The 21,244-nt window shown below is 39.8% G+C and overlaps 1 protein-coding gene across 14 annotated transcripts in view; it reads right to left on the bottom strand.

Moving 5' to 3' along the window:
* The window catches only part of CDC42BPA (CDC42 binding protein kinase alpha), a 316,248-nt gene that overhangs the window by 65,835 nt on the left and 229,169 nt on the right, over positions 1–21,244 (bottom strand). For all 14 annotated transcript variants that reach the window (XM_053208855.1, XM_053208843.1, XM_053208849.1 and 11 more), the window contains 3 exons: positions 17,310–17,434; positions 784–889; positions 255–403 (listed from right to left, as the gene is read on the bottom strand). In XM_053208855.1, the coding sequence (XP_053064830.1) occupies positions 255–403; positions 784–889; positions 17,310–17,434 (380 nt within the window). The remainder of the gene's footprint in view (positions 1–254; positions 404–783; positions 890–17,309; positions 17,435–21,244) is intronic.

Genomic DNA, 21,244 nt, shown 5'->3' with positions numbered 1-21,244 from the left:
GATTGAAGGAATATATTCATCAGGTAATTGTCTCAGACTGTGGAGAGGATATACTTTTTGTACTACATAAAAGAACAGCAAAAACAGTGATAATTAAGATATGTTTACCATTATTAAATTTATCACCAAGAGAACCTTCATTTGTAAAAGATCTATGGCAGAGTGATAGGTAGGGGCTAAACATAGAACTTTCCCCCCAAATACTTCTAGACCAACTTAAAATAATTCTAGGAGAGTCTATTCCCCAAGCTTACCATTCTGTGATGATGTTAGATGCTTTAACTTTATTCAACTCTTCTTGGATGGCCTGTTTAGCTCTTATTTCTGCATCGAGGGCCGACTGCAACTCCAGTCTAGCTGACATGTCCAGTTTTGCAAAACGACGCATTTTCCAGGGCATATCCTATCAAATAATACGACTGGTTTTAGCTCCGTCCTATTTTATCCCTAACATTCCAATTCGGGAGTGCAAATAAATTTGGAAACTACTTAAAGGCACTGACCTTCTCTAATAACACAATAGAGCCGAAAGGCGACTTGTGACAATGTATCATTTTTCATTGATTCGGAAATAGGTGTACATTCACATACACATTATTTTTCGTCATTATTACCAACAATGGCTACCTACTGCAAATTACAGGGAGGCAGTGATGTGCTATGATTTCCCAAACTGGCCAAGACGTGGACTCGTTGATTTCTTGGGAGAAACTTCACAGTGGGCTGAAGCCTAGACAGACCCACCCAAGGTGATCACTCTCCCCGCAAAACCGCTGAGCTTACTGTTGCTCGTGCACCCAGGCTGGAATTTCTTAAAGCTTCCAACTCTTCAGTCATTTTAGAAGCTAAGGCCTGCAGATACCCTCGTGCGTCCTTTTCATCACTGACCCTGGGATACATACGTATACGGACAAAACACAAAAGTAAAACAAACAGAAAATCTTCAGTGAGATGTAGGTCGTTTTCAAAGCATCCTACAAGAAGTGAAAGTGATAAAAATTTAAACATATATATATATATTTTTTTAAATATAATTTATTGTCAAGTTGGCTAACATACGGTGTACACAGTGTGCTCTTGGTTTTGGGGGTAGATTCCTGTGATTCATCGCTTACATACAACACCCAGTGCTCATCGCAACAAGTGCCCTCCTCGATGCCCATCTTCCATTTTCCCCAATTTAAGCACATTCTTAAATATCTTCTTTCAAAAGGTCTCCCACAGCATTCCTGCCTGTCAACAAGTGGGAAAAGGTTTGCTGAACTGTTCAGTTATCTACAAATTAAAGCTGGTCACATTTAGGAAAGTTCAAATTACTTATATCTGATAAACTGGTAAAATTTCACCCTTGAACTGCAGAAATAATACTCTTTTAATCTAACATTAATCACACATACACTTACATGATTTCTAAAGAGTATTAAGATTTTTCTGGCACAAGAACAGACACTCAGATCAATGGAACAGAATAGCAAACCCAGAAATGGACCCACAAACATATGGGCAAGTAATCTTTGACAAAGCAGGAAAGAATATCCGATGGAACAAAGACAGTCTCTTCAGCAAGTGGTGCTGGGAAAACTGGACAGCAACATGCAGAAGAATGAACCTGGACCACTTTCTTACACCAGACACAAAAATAAACTCAAAGTGGATGAAAGACCTCAATGTAAGACAGGAAGCCATCAAAATCCTCGAGGAGAAAGCAGGCAAAAACCTCTTTGATCTTGGCCACAACAACTTCTTACTCAACACGTCTCCAGAGGCAAGGGAAACAAAAGCAAAAATGAACTACTGGGACCTCATCAACATAAAAAGCTTCTGCACAGCGAAGGAAACAACCCGCAAAACTAAAAGGCAACCAACGGAATGGGAGAAGATATTTGCAAACGACATATCAGATAAAGGGTTAGTATCCAAAATCTATAAAGAACTTACCAAACTCAACACCCAAAAAACAAATAATCCAGTGAAGAAACGGACAAAAGACATGAATAGACACTTCTCCAAAGAAGACATCCAGATGGCCAACTGACACGTGAAAAAATGCTCAACATCACTCACCATCAGGGAAATACAAATCAAAACCACAATGAGATATCACCTCACACCTGTCAGAATGGCTAACATTAACAACTCAGGGAACAGCAGATGTTGGCGAGGATGCGGAGAAAGAGGATCTCTTTTGCATTGTTGGTGGGAATGCAAGCTGCTGCAGCCACTCTGGAAAACAGTATGGAGGTTCCTCAAAAAACTAAAAATAGAACTACCCTACGACCCAGCAATTGCACTACTAGGCATTTATCCAAGGGATACAGGGGTGCTGTTTCGAAGGGACACACAAACGCCCATGTTTATAGCAGCACTATCAACAATAGCCCAAGTATGGAAAGAGCCCAAATGTCCATCAATGGATGAATGGATAAAGATGTGGTATATATATACACAACAGAGTATTACTCAGCAATCAAAAAGAATGAAATCTTGCCATTTGCAACTATGTGGATGGAACTAGAGGGCATTATGCTAAGCGAAATTAGTCAGAGAAAGACAAATATCCTATGACTTCACTCATATGAGGCCTTTAAGAAACAAAACAGATGAACATAAGGGAAGGGAAACAAAAATAATATAAAAACAGGGAGGGGGACAAAGCATAAGAGACTCTTAAATATGGAGAACAAACAGAGGGTTCCTGGAGGGGTTTTGGGAGGGGGCATAGACTAAATGGGTAAGGGGCATTAAGGAATCTACTCCTGAAATCATTGTTGCACTGTATGCTAACTAACTTGGATGTAAATTAAAAAAAAAAAAAGATTTCTCATTAATTGGATTCTGCCATTTTATCTTACAAAAACAAAACATACCCTTTTTAGATGTACTGAAGCATACTACATTTAGAAAGTTTAAAGTAGAATATTCTGTGAAAATCAGGGTTATCTTGCAATAAAGCTCCTCTGTATTCTAAAATGGTCAATAAAATAACAAAGGGAAACAGTTAAAGTTGACTGAAATTCGTAACTGTCTTAAGGCTACCTTGACTGATGCAACTCTTAGGATCTTAGATAGGTTTTTAAATTTGGGCACATGGGTGGCTCAGTTGGTTAAGCATCTGACTTCAGCTCGGGTCGTGATCTCACGTTCTGAGATCGAGCCCTGGATCAGGCTCCCTGCTGTCAGCACAGAAGCCTGCTTCAGATCCTCTGTACTGCCCCCTCTTGGACCCTTCCCCACTCTCTCACACACTTTCTTTCTCTCTCTCTCAAAAATAAACATTAAAAAAAGGAAATGTTTTCAAATTATATTCAATAAGACACACTCCACATTTCAGAATTTATCAAGAGAAAGCTTGTGTTTTATTACATCTCCTTCAAAACCAGGGCAAGACTAGGGTCCGGACTGCCAGCAGATGAAAATCTACAAAAGAAGGTACTGTGCTCACGAAGAATGAACAACACTGGTAACTGCACAAAGGAATAAAAAATGGAGTTGAAATTTGCAACGTCTACAAGTGTATTCTAATACACTCTGGGGAACACTATTTGCCTTTGTGAAGGCTGGCTGTTCTCATAAATAAAATTCAGGCCACTGAATAGTAATAAGGAAAGTATATTTCAGGTAAATCAAGATGTATCTGATGCATACAGCCGATGAATTTAAACCTTGAACTTTGCTTTAGCGGCTTTTAGAATTTAAACTCCCCAGGAGTCAAATTCATGCATCTATATCTGTGTATCTTAAAGAGGCCCCTGACAAGGGATCTGCTTCTCTCAGATGGGATGCTGTACCGGAGGACCAGAAAAAGAATCTAATGCTAAAAGCGATAAAATCGCTGTAAGACGTTGCCCCGCCGAGTCAGTTACATATTTTTAGGCTCTATATCCATGTATGTAATTTTATTGCCTTTTAAAGGAAAATGGCTTTAGAAAATAGTAAGAACGCTTGTGTAGGAGGCTGTTTCCTTCAAATTTCTTTAACTCTGGACACCGCAACGGATCACCACCTTTTGATTTCATCATCTGACCTACAGTATAAAGAGTAAGTGGGGATGGAGGAAGATGACCCCTTCTAGAATACAAAAAAGACACTTACATGGTGGCAATAAAGAAGACTACATTATCAGGGCACCTGGGGCTCAGTCGGTTGGGTGTCCGACTTCGGCTCAGGTCACGATCTCACGGTCCATGAGTTCGAGCCTCACGTCGGGCTCTGTGCTGACAGCTAGGAGCCTGGAGCCTGCTTCCCATTCTGTGTCTCTGCCCCTCCCCCGTTAATGCCTCCCTCCGTGTCTCTCTCTCTCTCTCTCTTGATTTCTGAGTCAGACCCAGAAACAGATTTCTGGGTTCAAATCCTAGCTCACTGCTCATCAGCTCCGGGACTTGGACTAAGTCATTTACCCCTTCTAACTCTGTTATCCCTACCTATGAAATGGGAATAATAATCCTACCTCATAGGACTGTTGGGATAACTAAAAAAGAATATTGTCCAAGTGAATTTTCAACTCAATGCCTGGAATATAGTATGTTGTAATCAGTATAAACTATTACTTCACACAAATGAACATTAGTGAATGAGGATTATTTCAAGTAACGTGAGTGAATGTAAATAAAGGGAAATAAAAGTTTTATTACTGAAACCCTCTGCTGATTATGAAAACACTTTCCTGGTTGTCCTCTGTGTCCTATATGCTGCTCTCACTATTATCCTTTTCTCCTTAGAAAGATCTCAACGTTAATGGCTTTATTGACTGGAAATTAAATCCCCAAATTTATATGTTTAACCTTAACCTTTCTGGAATGTTTCCAAAAGCATATTGGAAATCTGTAGCCAGATGTCTTAGGGTGAGCCCAGTCTGAAAACAATCAAAATTGACTTTATCTTCCTCGAAGTTGTTTCCTTCTCCTGACTTTCCTATTTCAATGATATCATCATTTTCTTAATCTCTCCAACTCAGAATTTCGGAAATACTAATTCTTCGTCATCTCTTGTCCTTAATTCATAATTATAAGAATCCTATAGATTCTTCTCCCATAATGTCTTCTCCATTTGTTCAGTTTCCCCCAAACTCCCCTCTATTTCATCCTGAACACCAGTATAAAGAGTTGCCTTCCCAATGCATCATCTAATCAATGCCATTATCCTTTGCAAAAACCTTCTCTCCTTCTTATAAGATCAAATTCTTACCCAGTATTCATGGTAACTGTATGGTGGTAACTTTACTAGTCTTATTTCCAATCGCTTTATATGGAACCTCCAATTCAGCCAACCTAAGTATAGGACTCTTTATTAACCTCAGGGTTTTCAGCAAATACATTGTAAGTTCAACTGATTACCCCCAGCTTTCTTAAGCACCCCAGTCTGAGGTGATTCTCTTCTACACTCCTATAGGAAAATCAGTATTGTATGATACATAGAGCAACTTACATTTAAGTCTTGTAACTAATCTCCAAATCCAGTCACATTAGTTTTTAAACTTTTAAATGCTATAAGCTGCTTGAAGGCAAAGTACTAGCTTTTACAGACCACCCTACCACCTATTTATACCGAAGAATGCAGCAGATGTGAGGAAATGGGTTTTAGATATCACTCTTGGGGACTAGACTATGACTCCGACTTTTTTTGTCCTATCATTTCAAAGAGAAAGAGCGATGTATTCTGAAGAGACAATGGTGAGCACTGCACACAGTGATGAACAACAAGGTCTCCCTGCCCTAAAAGGTATTTTTTCATAGAAGAGGGATATTTCATAGGAAAGGTGGAGGGGGCAGAGTAAGGGGCCATTAGAAATGCATCTAACAGAGGTCTTACATACAACAGCACTTGTTCTAACACCGTTACTTTGTCCAACAGAAACATTTAAAATACCACATATTACAAACTCCTAAAACCTTGTTTGGGCATCGCCTCATTTTTGTTGAATTTCTAGTTTAAATTCCAGTTTGTGAACATACAGTGCTACACTAGTTTCAGGTGTACAATACAGTGAGACACCACTGCCCTACAACACCCGATGCTCCTCACGACAAGTGCCCTCCTCACTCTCTGCCGCCTAGTTCACCAACCCCCCCCGCCCCTCCCCCCTGGTAACCATCAGTGTGTTGTTCTCTAGTTAACAATCTGTTTCATTATTTGTCTCTCTCTCTGTTTTTCCCTTTGCTCGTTTGTTTTGTTTCTTCAATTCCACATAGGAGTGGGATCATATGGTTTTTGTGCTTGATTGACTTATTCTGTTTAGCATAATACTCTTTAGCTCCATCCACGTCATCGCAAATGGCAAGATTTCATTCCATTTCGTAGCTGATATTCCTCTGTATACGTATACCACATCCTCTTTATCCATGCATCGGTCCAGAGACATTTGGGCTCTTTCTGTAATTTGGCTAATTGTTGATAATGCTGCTGCAAACATAGGATGCGTATATCTCTTTGAATTAGTATTGTTGTACTCTTTAGGTAAATACCTAGTAGGGTGATTTCAGGATCGTAAGGCAGCTCTATTTTTAACTTTTTGAGGAACCTCCATACTGTTTTCCAGCGTGGCTGCACCAGTTTGCATTTGCACCAACAGTAGACAAGGGTTGCTTTTTCTCTGTATCCTCGCCAACACTTATTTCCCGTGTTGTTGATTCTAGCCATTCTGACAGGTATGAGATGGTATCTCACTGTGGTTTTGATTTGTATCTCCCTGATGATGAGTGATGCTTGGCATCTTTTCACGTGTCTACTGGTTACCTGTATGTCTTCTTTGGAAAAATGTCTGTTCATGTCTTTTGCCCATTTTTAAAATTGGATTATTCATTTCGGGGGTGTATTGTAAGTTCTTTAGATATTTTGGATACTAGCCCTTGACAGAATATGTCATTTTCAAATATCTTTTCCCAGTCTGTAGGTTACCTTTTAGTTTTGTGGACTGTCTCCTTCATGGTGCAGAAGCTTTTTATCTTGATGTAGTCCCAACAGCTCATTTTTGCTTTTGTTTCCCTTGCATCAGGAGACATATACAGAAGTTACTATGGCCAATGTCAAAGAAATTACTGCCTGTCTTCTCTAGGATTTTGATGGCTTCCTGTCTCACATTTAGGTCTTCAATCCATTTTGAATTTATTTTTGTGCATTGTGTAAAAGAAAGTAATCCAATTCCATTCTTTTACATGGACTTTCATTCTTTTTCATTCATTCTTTTCCAACACCATTTGTTGAAGAGATATTCTTTTTTCCACTGGATATTCTTTCCTGCTTTGTTGAAGATTAACCGACCGTATAGTTGTGGGTTCCCTTCTGGGTTTTCTATTCTGTTCTATTGACCTATGTGTCTATATTTGTGTCTATATTTGTCTGTATTTGTGTCTACATAGTTTTTGTTATTACAGCTTTGTAATATAACTTGAAGCCTGCAATTGTGATGCCTCCAACTTTGCTTTTCTTTTTCAAGATTGCTTTGGCTATTTGGGGTCTTTTGTGGTTCCATATAAATTTTATGATTTTTTGTTCAAGCTCTGTGAAAAATGCTGTCGGTATTTTTATAAGAATTGCATTAAATCTATAGATTGTTTTAAGTAGTACTGACATTTTAACAATGCTTGTTCTTCCGATCCATAAGCATGGAATGTCTTTCCATTTCTTTGTGTTTTCTTCAATTTCTACATCAATGTTTTATAGTTTTCAGAGTACAGATCTTTCACCTCTTTGGTTAGGTTTATTCCTGGGTATTTTATTATTTTTTGTGCAATGGTAAATGAGACTGACTCCTCAATTTCTCTGTCTGCCACTCCATTATTATTGGTGTACAGAAATGCAACAGATGTCTATATACTGATTTTGTATCTTAGGACCAGCAGGTTTTGGGTGGAGTTTTTTGAGTTTTCTACATATAGTATCATGTCATTTACAAATAGTAGGAGTTTGACTTCTTCCTTGCCAATTTCGATGCTTTTTATTTTTTTTTTAAAAAAAAAATTTTTTTTTCAACGTTTATTTATTTTTGGGACAGAGAGAGACAGAGCATGAACAGGGGAGGGGCAGAGAGAGAGGGAGACACAGAATCGGAAACAGGCTCCAGGCTCTGAGCCATCAGCCCAGAGCCCGACGCGGGGCTCGAACTCACGGACCACGAGATCGTGACCTGGCTGAAGTTGGACGCTTAACCGACTGCGCCACCCAGGCGCCCCTATTTTTTTCTTGTCTGACTGCTGTGGCTAACACTTCCACTATGTTGAGTAAAAGCAGTGATAGTGGACATCCCGTCTTTTTTTTTTCACTACAGAGGAAAATCTCTTACTAGTTTTTCCCACTTAGGATGATACTAGTTGTTGGTTTTTCATAAATGGCCTTAACTATGTTGAGGTATGTTACCTTTAAACCTACTTTGTTGAGGGTTTTTATCATGAATGGATGTTGAACTTTGTGAAATGCTTTTTCTGCATCTGCTGAAATGATCATATGGATCTTAGCCTTCCTTTTATTAATGTGATGGATCATGTTGATTGATTTGAGAATACTGAATCACCCTTGCAAGTTAGGAATAAATCCCACTCGATCGTGGTGAATGATTTTTTAAGTGTTTTGTTGGATTCAGTTTGCTAGTATTTTGTTAACAATTTTTGCATCTGTGTTCATTAAAGATATTGGGCCTGTAGTTCTCTTTTTTGTGGTGTCTTTATCTGGTTTTGGAATCAGGGAAACCCTGGCCTCAGAGAATGAATTTGGAAGTTTTTCCTCCTTTTCTATCCTCTTGGAATAGTTCGAGAAGAATAGGTGTTAACTCTTCTTTAAATGTTTGGCAGAATTCCCCTGTGAGGCCATCTGTTCAAGGACTTTTATTTGTTGGGAGTTTTTTGTTTTGTTTTGATTACAGATTTGATTTTTTTTGCTAGTTGTCTGTGCAAATTTTCTATTTTTTCTTGTTTCAGTTTTGGTAATTTTATGTTTTTAGGAATTTATCCATTCCTTCTAGGTTGTGCAACTTGTTGGCATACAGTTTTTCATAATACTCTCTTATAATTGTATTTCTGCGGGGTTGGTTATGATTTCTCCTCTCTCGTTTGTGATTTTATTCATTTGGGTCCTTTCTATTTCTGATAAGTCTGGTTAGAAGTTTGCCCATTTTATTAATTTTTTCAAAGAATCAGTTTCTGGTTTCACTGAATTGTTCTACTGTTTTTAAGTTTCTAGATCATATATTTCTACTCTAATCTTTATTATTTCCTTCTTTTGCTGGCTTTAGCCTTCATTTGTTGTTCTTTTTCTAGCTCCTTTAGGTAAGGTATAAGGTTAAGTTGCTTGAGATTTTTCTTCCTTCCTGATGTAGGCCTGTATTGCTATATACTCCCCTCTTAGAATTGCTTTCGCTGAATCTCAAAGGTTTGGACTACTTTCATTTTCCTTTGTTTCCATGCATTTTTAATTTTTTTCTTTTATTTCCTGGTTGACCAACTCATTGTTTAGTAACATGTTGTTTAACCCTCATGTATTTGTGGTCTTCCCAGATTTTTTCTTGTAGTTGACTTCTAGTTTCGTAGCATTGTGGTCACAAAAGGTGCATGATATGACTTCAATCTTCTTGAATTTGTCGAGACCTATTTTGCAGCCTAATATGTGATCTATTCTAGATACTGTTCCATGTGCACTTGAAAAGAATGGGTATTTTGCTGTTTTAGGATGGAATGTTATGAATATATCTATTATGTCCATCTGGTCCAGTGTGTCATTCAAAGTCACTGTTTCCTTATTGATTTTCTGCTTAGATGATCTGTTCACTGCTTGCTGTAAGTGGGGTGTTAAAGTCCCCTACTATTATCGTATTATTATTGATTAGTTCCTTTATGTCTGTTATTGTTTTATGTATTTGGGTGTTCCCATGTTTGGCTCATAAATATTTATAATTGTTATATCTTCCTGTTGCATTGTCCCCTTTATTATAACACCCTTTTGTGTGCTTGCCCTTGTTACAGTCTTTGTTTTGGAGTCGACTCTGCTTGACCTAAATATTGCTACTCCTGATTTCTTTCTTTTTTAAATTTATTTTGAGAGGGAGAGAGTGTGAGTTGGGGAGGAGCAGAGAGAGACAGGGAGAGAGACAATCCCAAGCAGGCTCCACGCTGTCAGTGCAGAGTCTGATGCGGGGCTCAACCCCATGAACCATGAGATCACAACCTGAGCCAAAATCAAGAGTTGGACGCTTAACTGACTAAGTCACCCAGGCGTCCCCAGTCCAGCTTTCTTTTGACATTCATTTGCATGATAAATGTTTCTCCATCCTCTCACTTTCAATATGCAGGTGTCTTTTGGTCTAAAATGAGAATCTCTTGTAGGCAGCGCATAGATGGGTTATCCATTCTGACACCCTAAGTCTTTTGATTAGAGCATTCAGTCTATTTAGAAAGTAATTATTGATAGATATGTATTTATTGCCATTTTATTACATGTTTTGTGGTTGTTTCTTAAGATTTTCTCTGAACCTTTATCATCTTTCTCTTTCACGGTCTGATTTTCTTAACTGATATCTTCGAATTTCTTTGCCTTTATTTTTTGCATGTTTATTGGTGGTTTTTGATAGATCGTTATACCATTAGGTTTGTATATAACATCTGCATACAGCAGTCTATATTAAGTTCATGGTTGTTTAAGTTTGAACCCACTCTTTTCTTCTCTCCTCCCCACGTTTTAGGTATATGGTGTCATATTTTATACCCTCTTTTGTGAGTTCCTGGACTGATTTTTTACAGAAACATTCATTTTTACTGCATTTATGTTTCCTACCTTTATACTATCACTTTTGGTATCTCCTTTCCACTCAGAATTCCCTTAAATATTTCTTGTAGAGCTGCTTTAATGGTCATGAATTCCTTTAGTTTTTGTGTGTCGGGGGAACTCTTTATCTCTCCTTCTATTATGAATGACATCATTGCTGGACAGAGTATTCTTGGCTGCATATTTTTCCCATTCAGCATGCTAGGTATATCATAACACTCCCTTCAGGCTTGCCAGGTTTCTGTTGCAAAATCTCCTGCTAGCCTTATGGGTTTTCCTTTGTACATTACTGACTTATTTTGTCTTGCTGCTTTTAAGATTTTTTTTCTTCAACACTGTATTTTGGAAATTTAATCACAATATGTCCTGATGTAGGCCTGTTTTTGTTGATTTTGATGAAGAGTTCTCCATGCCTCCTGGATCTGGATGTTTGCTCCCTTCCTTCCTTCTCTCTGTCTACTAGAACTCCTATAATACCAAAGTTATTACATTTAACGGAGTCACTGAGTTGCCTAAGTCTGCTCTCGTTTTGCATAATTGAACTGCTTTCAATTACTATGCCTTCGTCATTCATTAATTCTTCTGCTTCTTCCAGCCTGCTGTTCACTGCATCAAGTGTGTTTCTAATCTTGTTTATTACACTCTTCATCTCTGATTCTTTAACTCTTTTATCTCTGTGGTAAGGGTGCTACTGATGTCCCCCATTCTTTTCTCAAGTCCAGTGACTATCTTTATGATTGCTACTCTAATTCTCCATCAGACATGTTATTTACATCTATTTTGCTTAGATCTCTGGTCACGGCCTTATCTTGTTCTTTCATTTGGGACAAATCCCTGGTCTTCTCATTTTGTCTAAATCTCTGTCTGCTTCTGTGTGCTAGAAAAGCCAGTTATGGGGCGCCTGGGTGGCTCAGTCAGTTAAGTGTCTGACTTCAGCTCAGGTCATGATCTCGCAGTTTGGGTTTGAGCCCTGCGTCGGGCTCTGTGCTGACAGCTCAGGGCCCGGAACCTGCTTTGGATTCTGTGTCTCCCTCTCTCTCTGCCCCTTCCCTGCTCGCTTGCACTCTATCAAAAATAAACATTAAGAAAAACTTAAATTAAAAAAGAAAAAAGAAAAGCCAGTTATCTCTCCCGCTCTTGAGAGTAATGGCTTCATGAAGAAGAGGTCATATAGTGCCCAAGGCCTGGCACTTCAGGGAGTGTCCCCAGTGTGTGCTGTGTGTGCTCTGCTGCTCCGTTCTGGTTGCTCTGTCCTTGAGGCCAGTTGTCTGCAGAGGCGCTCCTTGCCTGCTACGGGCAGAGTTCAGTCCCTGGCCTAAATGTGGTGAGTTTTAGCCAGTTTTGCTTTGATCTGCTTGTGAAATGGGACCTCCACTGGAACTGAGGCCTTGCAAAACTCTCTGGTTGGGAGACGTGGTATGGGCAAGGGTTTGTGCTACCCTTCTGGCACAAAGGGGCTGCCACAATGCGGCTAAGGTAAGCATGATCGAGAAGGGCAGTCCCACCAGAGCACATGGGGGTGGGGCTTGGCGTACACAGGTTAGGCAGCCGGTATCTTCCCACAGGTGGCTCTGTGTTTATGCTGAGGGGCTGGGGAGAGACGGTGCCAGCCAGCTACTCTTGTTCTCGGAGAGGTCTCTCCATGAATGGGGTCTCTCTGGGCTACACTCCAAGAAGAGCAAATAACCTCCCCACTGTGTGCTCCACGGGCTCTTCAGATCACTGTTTCCATGTCATCTATCTCCAGGCTGTTGGCCTGCCTTCTCTCCAAGAGCAGCGCAGTGCCCTCCAGGCTCTATTTCCCACTGACCTTTAAAAGTCCAGTCTTCAAGCTCTGCTGGTTCCAAGAACTCACAAAATTTAGCCCCTCTTGTTTTCTAAGCCAATGGCTGTGGGGAGATGTTCTCTTATGAGTTCCCTTGTGTGCTCCTCTCTCTCTCTCTCTCACCCTTCTCCATGACCATGGCTCCCTCCCTTCGGCAGCAGCCAGGATTCGTTTCTCCCCTAAACCAGGTCTCTGCACTTCCTACCTTCTTCAATGTGACCTCTTCTCTCTAATTGTGGAGTCTGTTCTGTCAGTTTTCAGGTGAATTTCTGGGGTATTTTGTCAGATTTGATAGTTATCTAGTTGTATTCACGGGATGAGCTGAGCCTAGGGTCCTCCTACGCCACTGCCATCTTCCTATTTCTAGCATCACTTCATTTAAAAAAAAATTTCTTTTAACGTTTATTCATTTTTGAGAGACAGAGAGAGACAGAGCATGAGCGGGGAAGGGGCAGAGGGAGGGAGACACAGAATATGAAGCAGGCTCTCAGGCTCTGAGCTGGCAGCACAGAGCCTGATGCGAGGCTGGAAACCACGGACTGTGAGATCATGACCCGAGCCGAAGTTGGACGCTCAACCGACTGAGCCACCCAGATGCCCCCAGCATCACTTCATTTTTTAACGTACAGACTGAAAACTCAAAACAGCCTGAGACTCTTTACTTTTTAAGCATGAATAGAATGTCCCAGATTTACTTCCAAGAAGGTGAGAAGTCTGAGAACATGGACTACGTCTTTTACTTTTACCCTATTACGTATTTAATAATTAGCTATCTAATATTTTAGCCCATTTCTAAATAACAGCTTTTATGTAAAGTGACTTGCTTGCATTCCTGATTTCTTCTGCACATTTCACTTGAATGTGAAAAGTCTAAAATGATGGTTTTGTGGTATCATGTGAAAATTTTCACCTTCATCCTTTCTACTAACCCTTTCCAGAGTTTACCTTTAAAGCTTATTTCCTTTACTACTAAAGCTTATTTGCTTACTTCTCATTCCATTTGAACCCATCATGCCTGTCACTAGAAAAAATTAGTTGTCTAAGAACTCTGGCCAGATCATCTTTGTTTTCTGTAAAGTCATTTTCAGCAACAGCTTAATTATAAGTTTGATTACATAATAATGTAGTTACAATGAAGAGTCATAGTTTTTTTTTGTTTGTTTTGCCACCACCAGTTCTAAGTAGTTAAGAGTCATAATTTTTGGTATTATTTTTTTAATTTTTTAATGTTTATTTTTGAGAGAGAGAGACAGAGGGTGAGCAGGGGAGGGGCAGAGAGAGAGGGAGACACAGAATTCGAAGCAGGCTCCAAGCTCTGAGATGTCAGCACAGAGCCCAATGCGGGGCTCAAACCCCTGAACAGTGAGATCATGACTTGAGCCGAAGTTGGCGCTTAACCGACTGAGCCACCAGGTGCCCTGACATGATTTTTTTAAGTTTTATTTTGAGAGAGAGAATGTGCATGCATAAGTGGGGGAGGGGTGGCGGTGAGAGAGAGAGAGAGAGAACCCCGAGCAGGCTCCATAATATCAGCACAGAGCCTGATGCAGGGCTCAGACCCACAAACTGTGAGATCATGGCCTGAGCCCAAACCAAGAGTCAGATGTTTAACCAACTGAGACACCCAGGTGGCCCCGTAATTTTTGATATTACAAGCTTGGCTAAAAATTACAATGATTTTGCTTTAGAAATGTAGACTTGAGTCTGCTAGAACTGGTACATGAATTCAGCAAAGTTGCAGGATACAAAATCAGTGTACAGAAATCAGTTGCATTCTTATACACTAACAATGAAGCAACAGAAAGACAAATAAAGGAACTGATCCCATTCACAATTGCACCAAGAAGCATAAAGTACCTAGGAATAAATCTAACCAAAGATGTAAAGGATCTGTATGCTGAAAGCTATAGAAAGCTTATGAAGGTAATTGAAGAAGATTTAAAGAAATGGAAAGACATTCCCTGCTCATGGATTGGAAGAATAAATATTGTCAAAATGTCAATACTATCCAAAGCTATCTACACATTCAATGCAATCCCAATCAAAATTGCACCAGCATTCTTCTCGAAACTAGAACAAGCAATCCTAAAATTCATATGGAACCACAAAAGGCCCCAAATAGCCAAAGTAATTTTGAAGAAGAAGACCAAAGCAGGAGGCATCACAATCCCAGACTTTAGCCTCTACTACAAAGCTGTCATCATCAAGACAGCATGGTATTGGCACAAAAACAGACACACAGACCAATGGAATAGAATAGAAACCCCAGAACTAGACCCACAAACGTATGGCCAACTCATCTTTGACAAAGCAGGAAAGAACATCCAATGGAAAAAAGACAGTCTCTTTAACAAATGGTGCTGGGAGAACTGGACAGCAACATGCAGAAGGTTGAAACTAGACCACTTTCTCACACCATTCACAAAAATAAACTCAAAATGGATAAAGGACCTGAATGTGAGGCAGGAAACCATCAAAACCTTAGAGGAGAAAGCAGGAAAAGACCTCTCTGACCTCAGCCGTAGCAATCTCTTACTCGACACATCCCCAAAGGCAAGGGAATTAAAAGCAAAAGTGAATTACTGGGACCTTATGAAGATAAAAAGCTTCTGCACAGCAAAGGAAACAACCAACAAAACTAAAAGGCAACCAACGGAATGGGAAAAGATATTTGCAAATGACATATTGGACAAAGGGCTAGTATCCAAAATCTATAAAGAGCTCACCAAACTCCACACCCGAAAAACAAATAACCCAGTGAAGAAATGGGCAGAAACCATGATGGACACTTCTCTAAAGAAGACATCCGGATGGCCAACAGGCACATGAAAAGATGTTCAGCGTCACTCCTTATCAGGTAAATACAAATCAAAACCACACTTAGATATCACCTCATGCCAGTCAGAGTGGCCAAAATGAACAAATCAGGAGACTATAGATGCTGGAGAGGATGTGGAGAAACGGGAACCCTCTTGCACTGTTGGTGGGAATGCAAATTGGTGCAGCCGCTCTGGAAAGCAGCGTGGAGGTTCCTCAGAAAATTAAAAATAGACCTACCCTATGACCCAGCAATAGCACTGCTAGGAATTTATCCAAGGGATACAGGAGTGCTGATGCATAGGGGCACTTGTACCCCAATGTTCATAGCAGCACTCTCAACAATAGCCAAATTATGGAAAGAGCCTAAATGTCCATCCACTGATGAATGGATAAAGAAATTGTGGTTTATATACACAATGGAATACTACGTGGCAATGAGAAAAAATGAAATATGGCCTTTTGTAGCAACGTGGATGGAACTGGAGATTGTGATGCTAAGTGAAATAAGCCATACAGAGAAAGACAGATACCATATGGTTTCACTCTTATGTGGATCCTGAGAAACTTAACAGGAACCCATGGGGGAGGGGAAGGAAAAAAAAAAAAAGAGGTTAGAGTGGGAGAGAGCCAAAGCATAAGAGACTGTTAAAAACTGAGAACAAACTGAGGGTTGATGGGGGGTGGGAGGGAGGGGAGGGTGGGTGATGGGTATTGAGGAGGGCACCTTTTGGGATGAGCACTGGGTGTTGTATGGAAACCAATTTGACAATAAATTTCATATATTAAAAAAAAAAAAGAGAGATGTAGACTTGATGACAAGGACACAAATTAACCATTAATGAATCATTAACTGTTTGGAACACAACCACATTTCCACGATTTGGGCATTTTCATTTAGATATGCATTTAACGGTCACATTCATAAGCCAAAGGTGAGTGAACACAAGAGTTCTGTAGTTAGACCTTTATCAAAATACTTGAGTCATCTGGGTAAGATCTCTTGCAGTGTTTATTCACTTCTGATTTTATTCAAGATGGAGGGTATGAATCTGCCGTAAGGTAGGAAAATGGAAAATGATGCTTGAAGAACCCAAATAAGAGTGTAAGAAACTAAAATTCCCACCAAATGACTGGTCTATAGATACATAAAGAAACTAGTTGTTTTCATGCAAATTAAACATCCATGACGTGCCAGAAAGAACCAAAAGGTTGAAAAGTAAACATAAAAAGTGAAGCCACCTATTTTCATTACAAAATAAAGTCCCTATTGGATTCAACTTTCTTCATGTTTTATAAAAATATACACACTGTTACAAATGCCAGAATCGCTTAATGAAATAATGTGAAAGTTACTAAGGTGATTATTCCAAATTAAATCCTAAGAACTTAAAGAATAGTTGATAATATGAAACTGTGACCATTTAAGGTTTTTACGGTGCCATGTGTGAATCAGTCTGTGGTATACGAAAGAAAGTGATGGCACATCTTCAGGCTCGAAATTCTTCTCCGGGCCGTCTGTTTCTTAAAATAATCGCAAACAGCAATTTTGGTCTTACAAAGGAATTCTTATAGCTAGTGAATGAGTTTCCTCAGTTTTTTTAAGGACCAACTGTCTTAGAATAACCTTTTCTTTTCTTTCCTTTTCTTAGAAACACCAGTTTTCAATGAAGCTGTGGAAGGCAGACACGGGCTACTTGTTGCATTGGGGAAAAGAGGAACAGTTGAAAATATACAAGAATACGGATCGGTAATAAATAACAGGTCAGTAATAAAATTATGCTTCTCAGGAAAGTTATTTGTCAAAGCGATAAAATAAGGGGGAAAAAAAACCCACGTTAGTAGCCTTGCGGAATTCACGCCAACTTGGCCGTATGTCTAAAATCACCCACAAAAACACACTGAAACGAGTACTCACCACTGAATGATTTCCGTGATTTGAGCTTCCCAATGCGCAACCGATTCTTTCTTGTCTGCCAGGTCTTTCACCTCCTCTTCTAACTGCTGGTTGCGTATACTTAAGTTCTCATACAAGGTGGTGAGCTGAAAGGCAGTTTTAAGACACGTGTGACTTTTACGAACAGGAATGTAAGGTGCCCAGACGCCTCTTGTTAAATTTGATAACTCACCATATTCTGCTAAACACTGATGGTCTTCCTGATTTCTTATTAGGCACCCTTCTGGTCACTGAATTTGGAAACATCGAATATTTTCTCTTCCTGCCTTTGCTTTTCCCCTACTCCTTGTGCTAAACTGCTTCCCTCTGCAAACCTCCAGTTGCCTGAAAACTCCCCAGGTTCCACTGATAACAACATCTCTTGGTTTGTTTCTTGATCTGAAAATCTCTATGTCATCCTTTTTAAAAAATAGAATCTTATAAAGAATTTCAAGCATATGTAAAAATGGGACAGTGTAAGTTAATTCCCATGAGCCCACACCCAACATCAACAATTATCACCTTGATGCCATTCTATTTTTTAAACACTTTTTAAATTTATTTTTGAGACAGAAAGAGACAGAGCATGAATGGGGGAGGGTCAGAGAGAGAGGGAGACACAGAATCTGAAACAGGCTCCAGGCTCTGAGCTGTCAGCATAGGGCCCGATGCGGGGCTCAAACTCACAGACCGTGAGATCATGACCTGAGCTGAAGTCGGAGTCTTAACCGACTGAGCCACCCAGGCGCTCCCGATGCCATTTTATTTGTATCCTGTCTTCTTCCTCCTGTATTATTCTGCAGCAAATACCAGACACCTATAATTTTACCCATATATATTTCTGTGTATATCTCTTGCAAATAAGGCCCTCTCTTTGAAAATATAAGCACAGTGTTATTAAATTTAACGAGTTTCCTTATTATCATCACATAGGTAGTAACTTCAAATTTCCAGTTACCTCGAAAGATCAAAACACGTTAACAGTTTATTAAACTGAATCATGTTGCCAACAAGTAAACACAGATTAATGTTCCCTATGTCCTTTAAGTCTCTTTTATTTATACCAGGGACCGGGTGGTTTAAATGGGAGACATTTATTTCTCACAGTCTGGAGGCTGGAGAGTCCAGGATCGAGGTGTCAGCAGATTCAGGGTCTGGTGGGGCTGCCGCTGCTGGGTTCACAGATGGCGGTCTTCTGGCTGCCTCTTTATGAGGTGGGAGGCCTGAGAGGGGTCTCCGGGGTCGCTTTCATAGGGATAATAATCCCATCATGAGGGTTCCACCCTAGGCACTAACCACGACCCACAGGCAGCACCTCCTCATACTATCGTATGAGAGGTTACGTGTCAACATGGGAATTTTGGAGGGACGTAAACATTCCAGTCTATAGCAGTTCCCCTCCAGAACTTTTACTTTTCTTGTAATTTATTTGTTGAAAAAAGTAGGTTGTTGGTCTTGCAGAGTTTCGTAGTCTCAATTTCTGCTTTCATTTTTGAAAGATTTTTTTTTTTGATGTATAGAACATTCTAAGTTGGCAACAATCATCCTCCAGCACTTTGAAAATGTCATACCTTTTTATTCCCTGTTTTTTATTCCTGTTTGATTTCATTTTTTTTCTGTTGGGAAGTCAGCTTTTGGTTTAACTTTTACTCGTTTGAATATAATGTGACTTTCTGCTCTGCTTTTAGGATTTTCTTTAGCTGCAAGTTTTTAGCCGATTTTCTCTGATGTCCCTAAGTGGGTTTTAGTTTCTATTTATCACGTTTAGGGTTTGTGGCATTTCCTGAATTTGTATGTAAATGTTTCTCCTAAGGTTCGGAAAATTATGGGCCACATACTCTTCACATACTGTTTTTGCCAGTCTCTCTGTCCTTTCCATCTGGGAAAGCAAATATTTATACGTCAGTTCTTTATACCATGTCCCCTAGGTTTTTGTCCTTTTTTAGGTATTTCCATCCTTTCTAATCTCTACCCATACTTTAGTCCGAAACTTTTTTTTTTACTTATCCACTCTTTTCTTTGGCTCTTTCCAATCTGCTGTTAAAATCTTCTATTGGGCATTTTGGTTATTTTAGTTTTTACTTCTAGAGGTGCTACTTGACTCTTGTATACATTTCAGTTGTCTGCTGAAAGTCATCACGTTTCCTATTTTCTAGGAATACAGTTATTTTAAATTTTCATTTATGAAAATTCTCATGGGAATCTCTGTGGGTTTATTTATACGGACTGTCTAGTTTTTTTTTTTTTTTTTCATTTTTTCTTTCCTTATTTTGTTTTTGCGATTATATTTTTACTCTTGGTTTTCAGTGATGCAGTTGTATCTCCTAATATGCATGGTAATTGTTTAATGCATGCCACACATTTTATATGAAAATTTTAGAGGTAATTTGAGGCTCGGTATAATATCCCCCTCCTTAGACCCAAGATAGGTCAGGTACTGCAGGCTGGTTTTCAGTCATTGAGAGTGCTCATCTCTTTCCAGTTCACTCTTACTCCTAAAATGTAGCCTTTCAATGAGTCCAACAGAAAGCTTGTATTTCTCTCTCCAAACCTGTGGAATACTGTGCTCAGCTTCCTGGCTCCTCAGCTACTGCTTTCCTATCAGCAAATGCTTCAAGGAAAAGCAGCACTGAGGGTTGGGCTCAACGCCCTGCACTGCTCTGCTATGGGATCTTGGTCAGTAAAGAAGGCTGCCCTCTTCACTCTCCAATGCCTTGCTGCAGATAAATACAGTGGGAAATTAAAACAAGTAAAGAATAAATCCAGCTCTTGCGGAGGTGGTGGGTATGATGCAAGCTAATCTGTCCTACTCAGAAGCAAAAGTTCCTGCTTTAATACATTTTTAAAAATTTATGATAAAATATTTGCATTCAATTTTTATCTCATGGTTACATTTTCTCTCATAAATGGTCTCAAGCTGCGTTAGTTAGTATTCCTTTCTTGCTTTTTGGTATGTTTTATAGAGATACTGTGTTCATTTCCTTTCAATTACTCAACTTGAAGGAGATGAATTTTTCCTAGAAGGGCTATTTACAGGTCTGTGGAGATGAGGGGCCTGGTGATGGTTAATTGTATGTGCTAACTTGACTGGGCCACACAAGGTACCCACATGTGATCAGGGCGTGTCTGTGACAGTGCCTCTGGATGAGATTAACACTTGAATCAGTGAACTGAATAAAGCAGATTGCCCTCCCTAACATAGTGGGCCCATCCGATCAGCTAAAGGCCCAAAGAACAAAAAGACTGACCCTAGTGAGTCAAACCTCCTCCTGTCTCAATGCCTTCAAGCTGGGATGTTGGTTTTTCCTGCCTTTGTACTCTTACTAAAACAGCAACTCCTCCCGGGTCTCAAGCCCTTTGGACTCAGACGGAAACTACATTGTAGGCTCCCCTGGGTCTCCGGGCTGCAAACTGCAGGTCTTGGGACTTGTCAGCCTCCATAATCAGGTAAGCAAATTCCTTACAGTAAGTATCCTTACACATACGTGTGTGTGTGTGTGTGTGTGTGTGTGTGTGTGTGTGTGTGCGTGTGTATGTTAGGTTTAGTTTCTAATACAGGCTGAAACCATGTTCTAAGTCAGGGATCTGCAAGCTTTCCAGTAAAGCATTCGATAGTATGTATTTTTGGCTTTGGGGCTACATGTGGTCTCCATCACATCTTGTTCTTCTTAGAAAAACCCACTTATAAGTGTAAAAACTCTTCTTAGTTCATGGGTCATAAAGAAACAGTCTGAGAGCCGGATTTGCCTACAGGCCACATACGCCAACTTCTCCATCTAAATGTATCAGCAATTCTCCTTGTGAGCCAGGGTTTTTCTTGCGTGTGTTTTGGCCTGTCCTTCTGTGAGAGAGAGACACTTACGACACAACCCAATGTGGTTTCATTTCTTCCACTCTACCAAAGGAACACAGCTGTA

The sequence above is a fragment of the Acinonyx jubatus genome, chromosome E4 (genome assembly GCF_027475565.1).
Source record: "Acinonyx jubatus isolate Ajub_Pintada_27869175 chromosome E4, VMU_Ajub_asm_v1.0, whole genome shotgun sequence".
NCBI classification, from domain to species: Eukaryota; Metazoa; Chordata; class Mammalia; order Carnivora; family Felidae; genus Acinonyx; species Acinonyx jubatus.
This window is presented reverse-complemented; position numbering and strand designations above follow the sequence as displayed.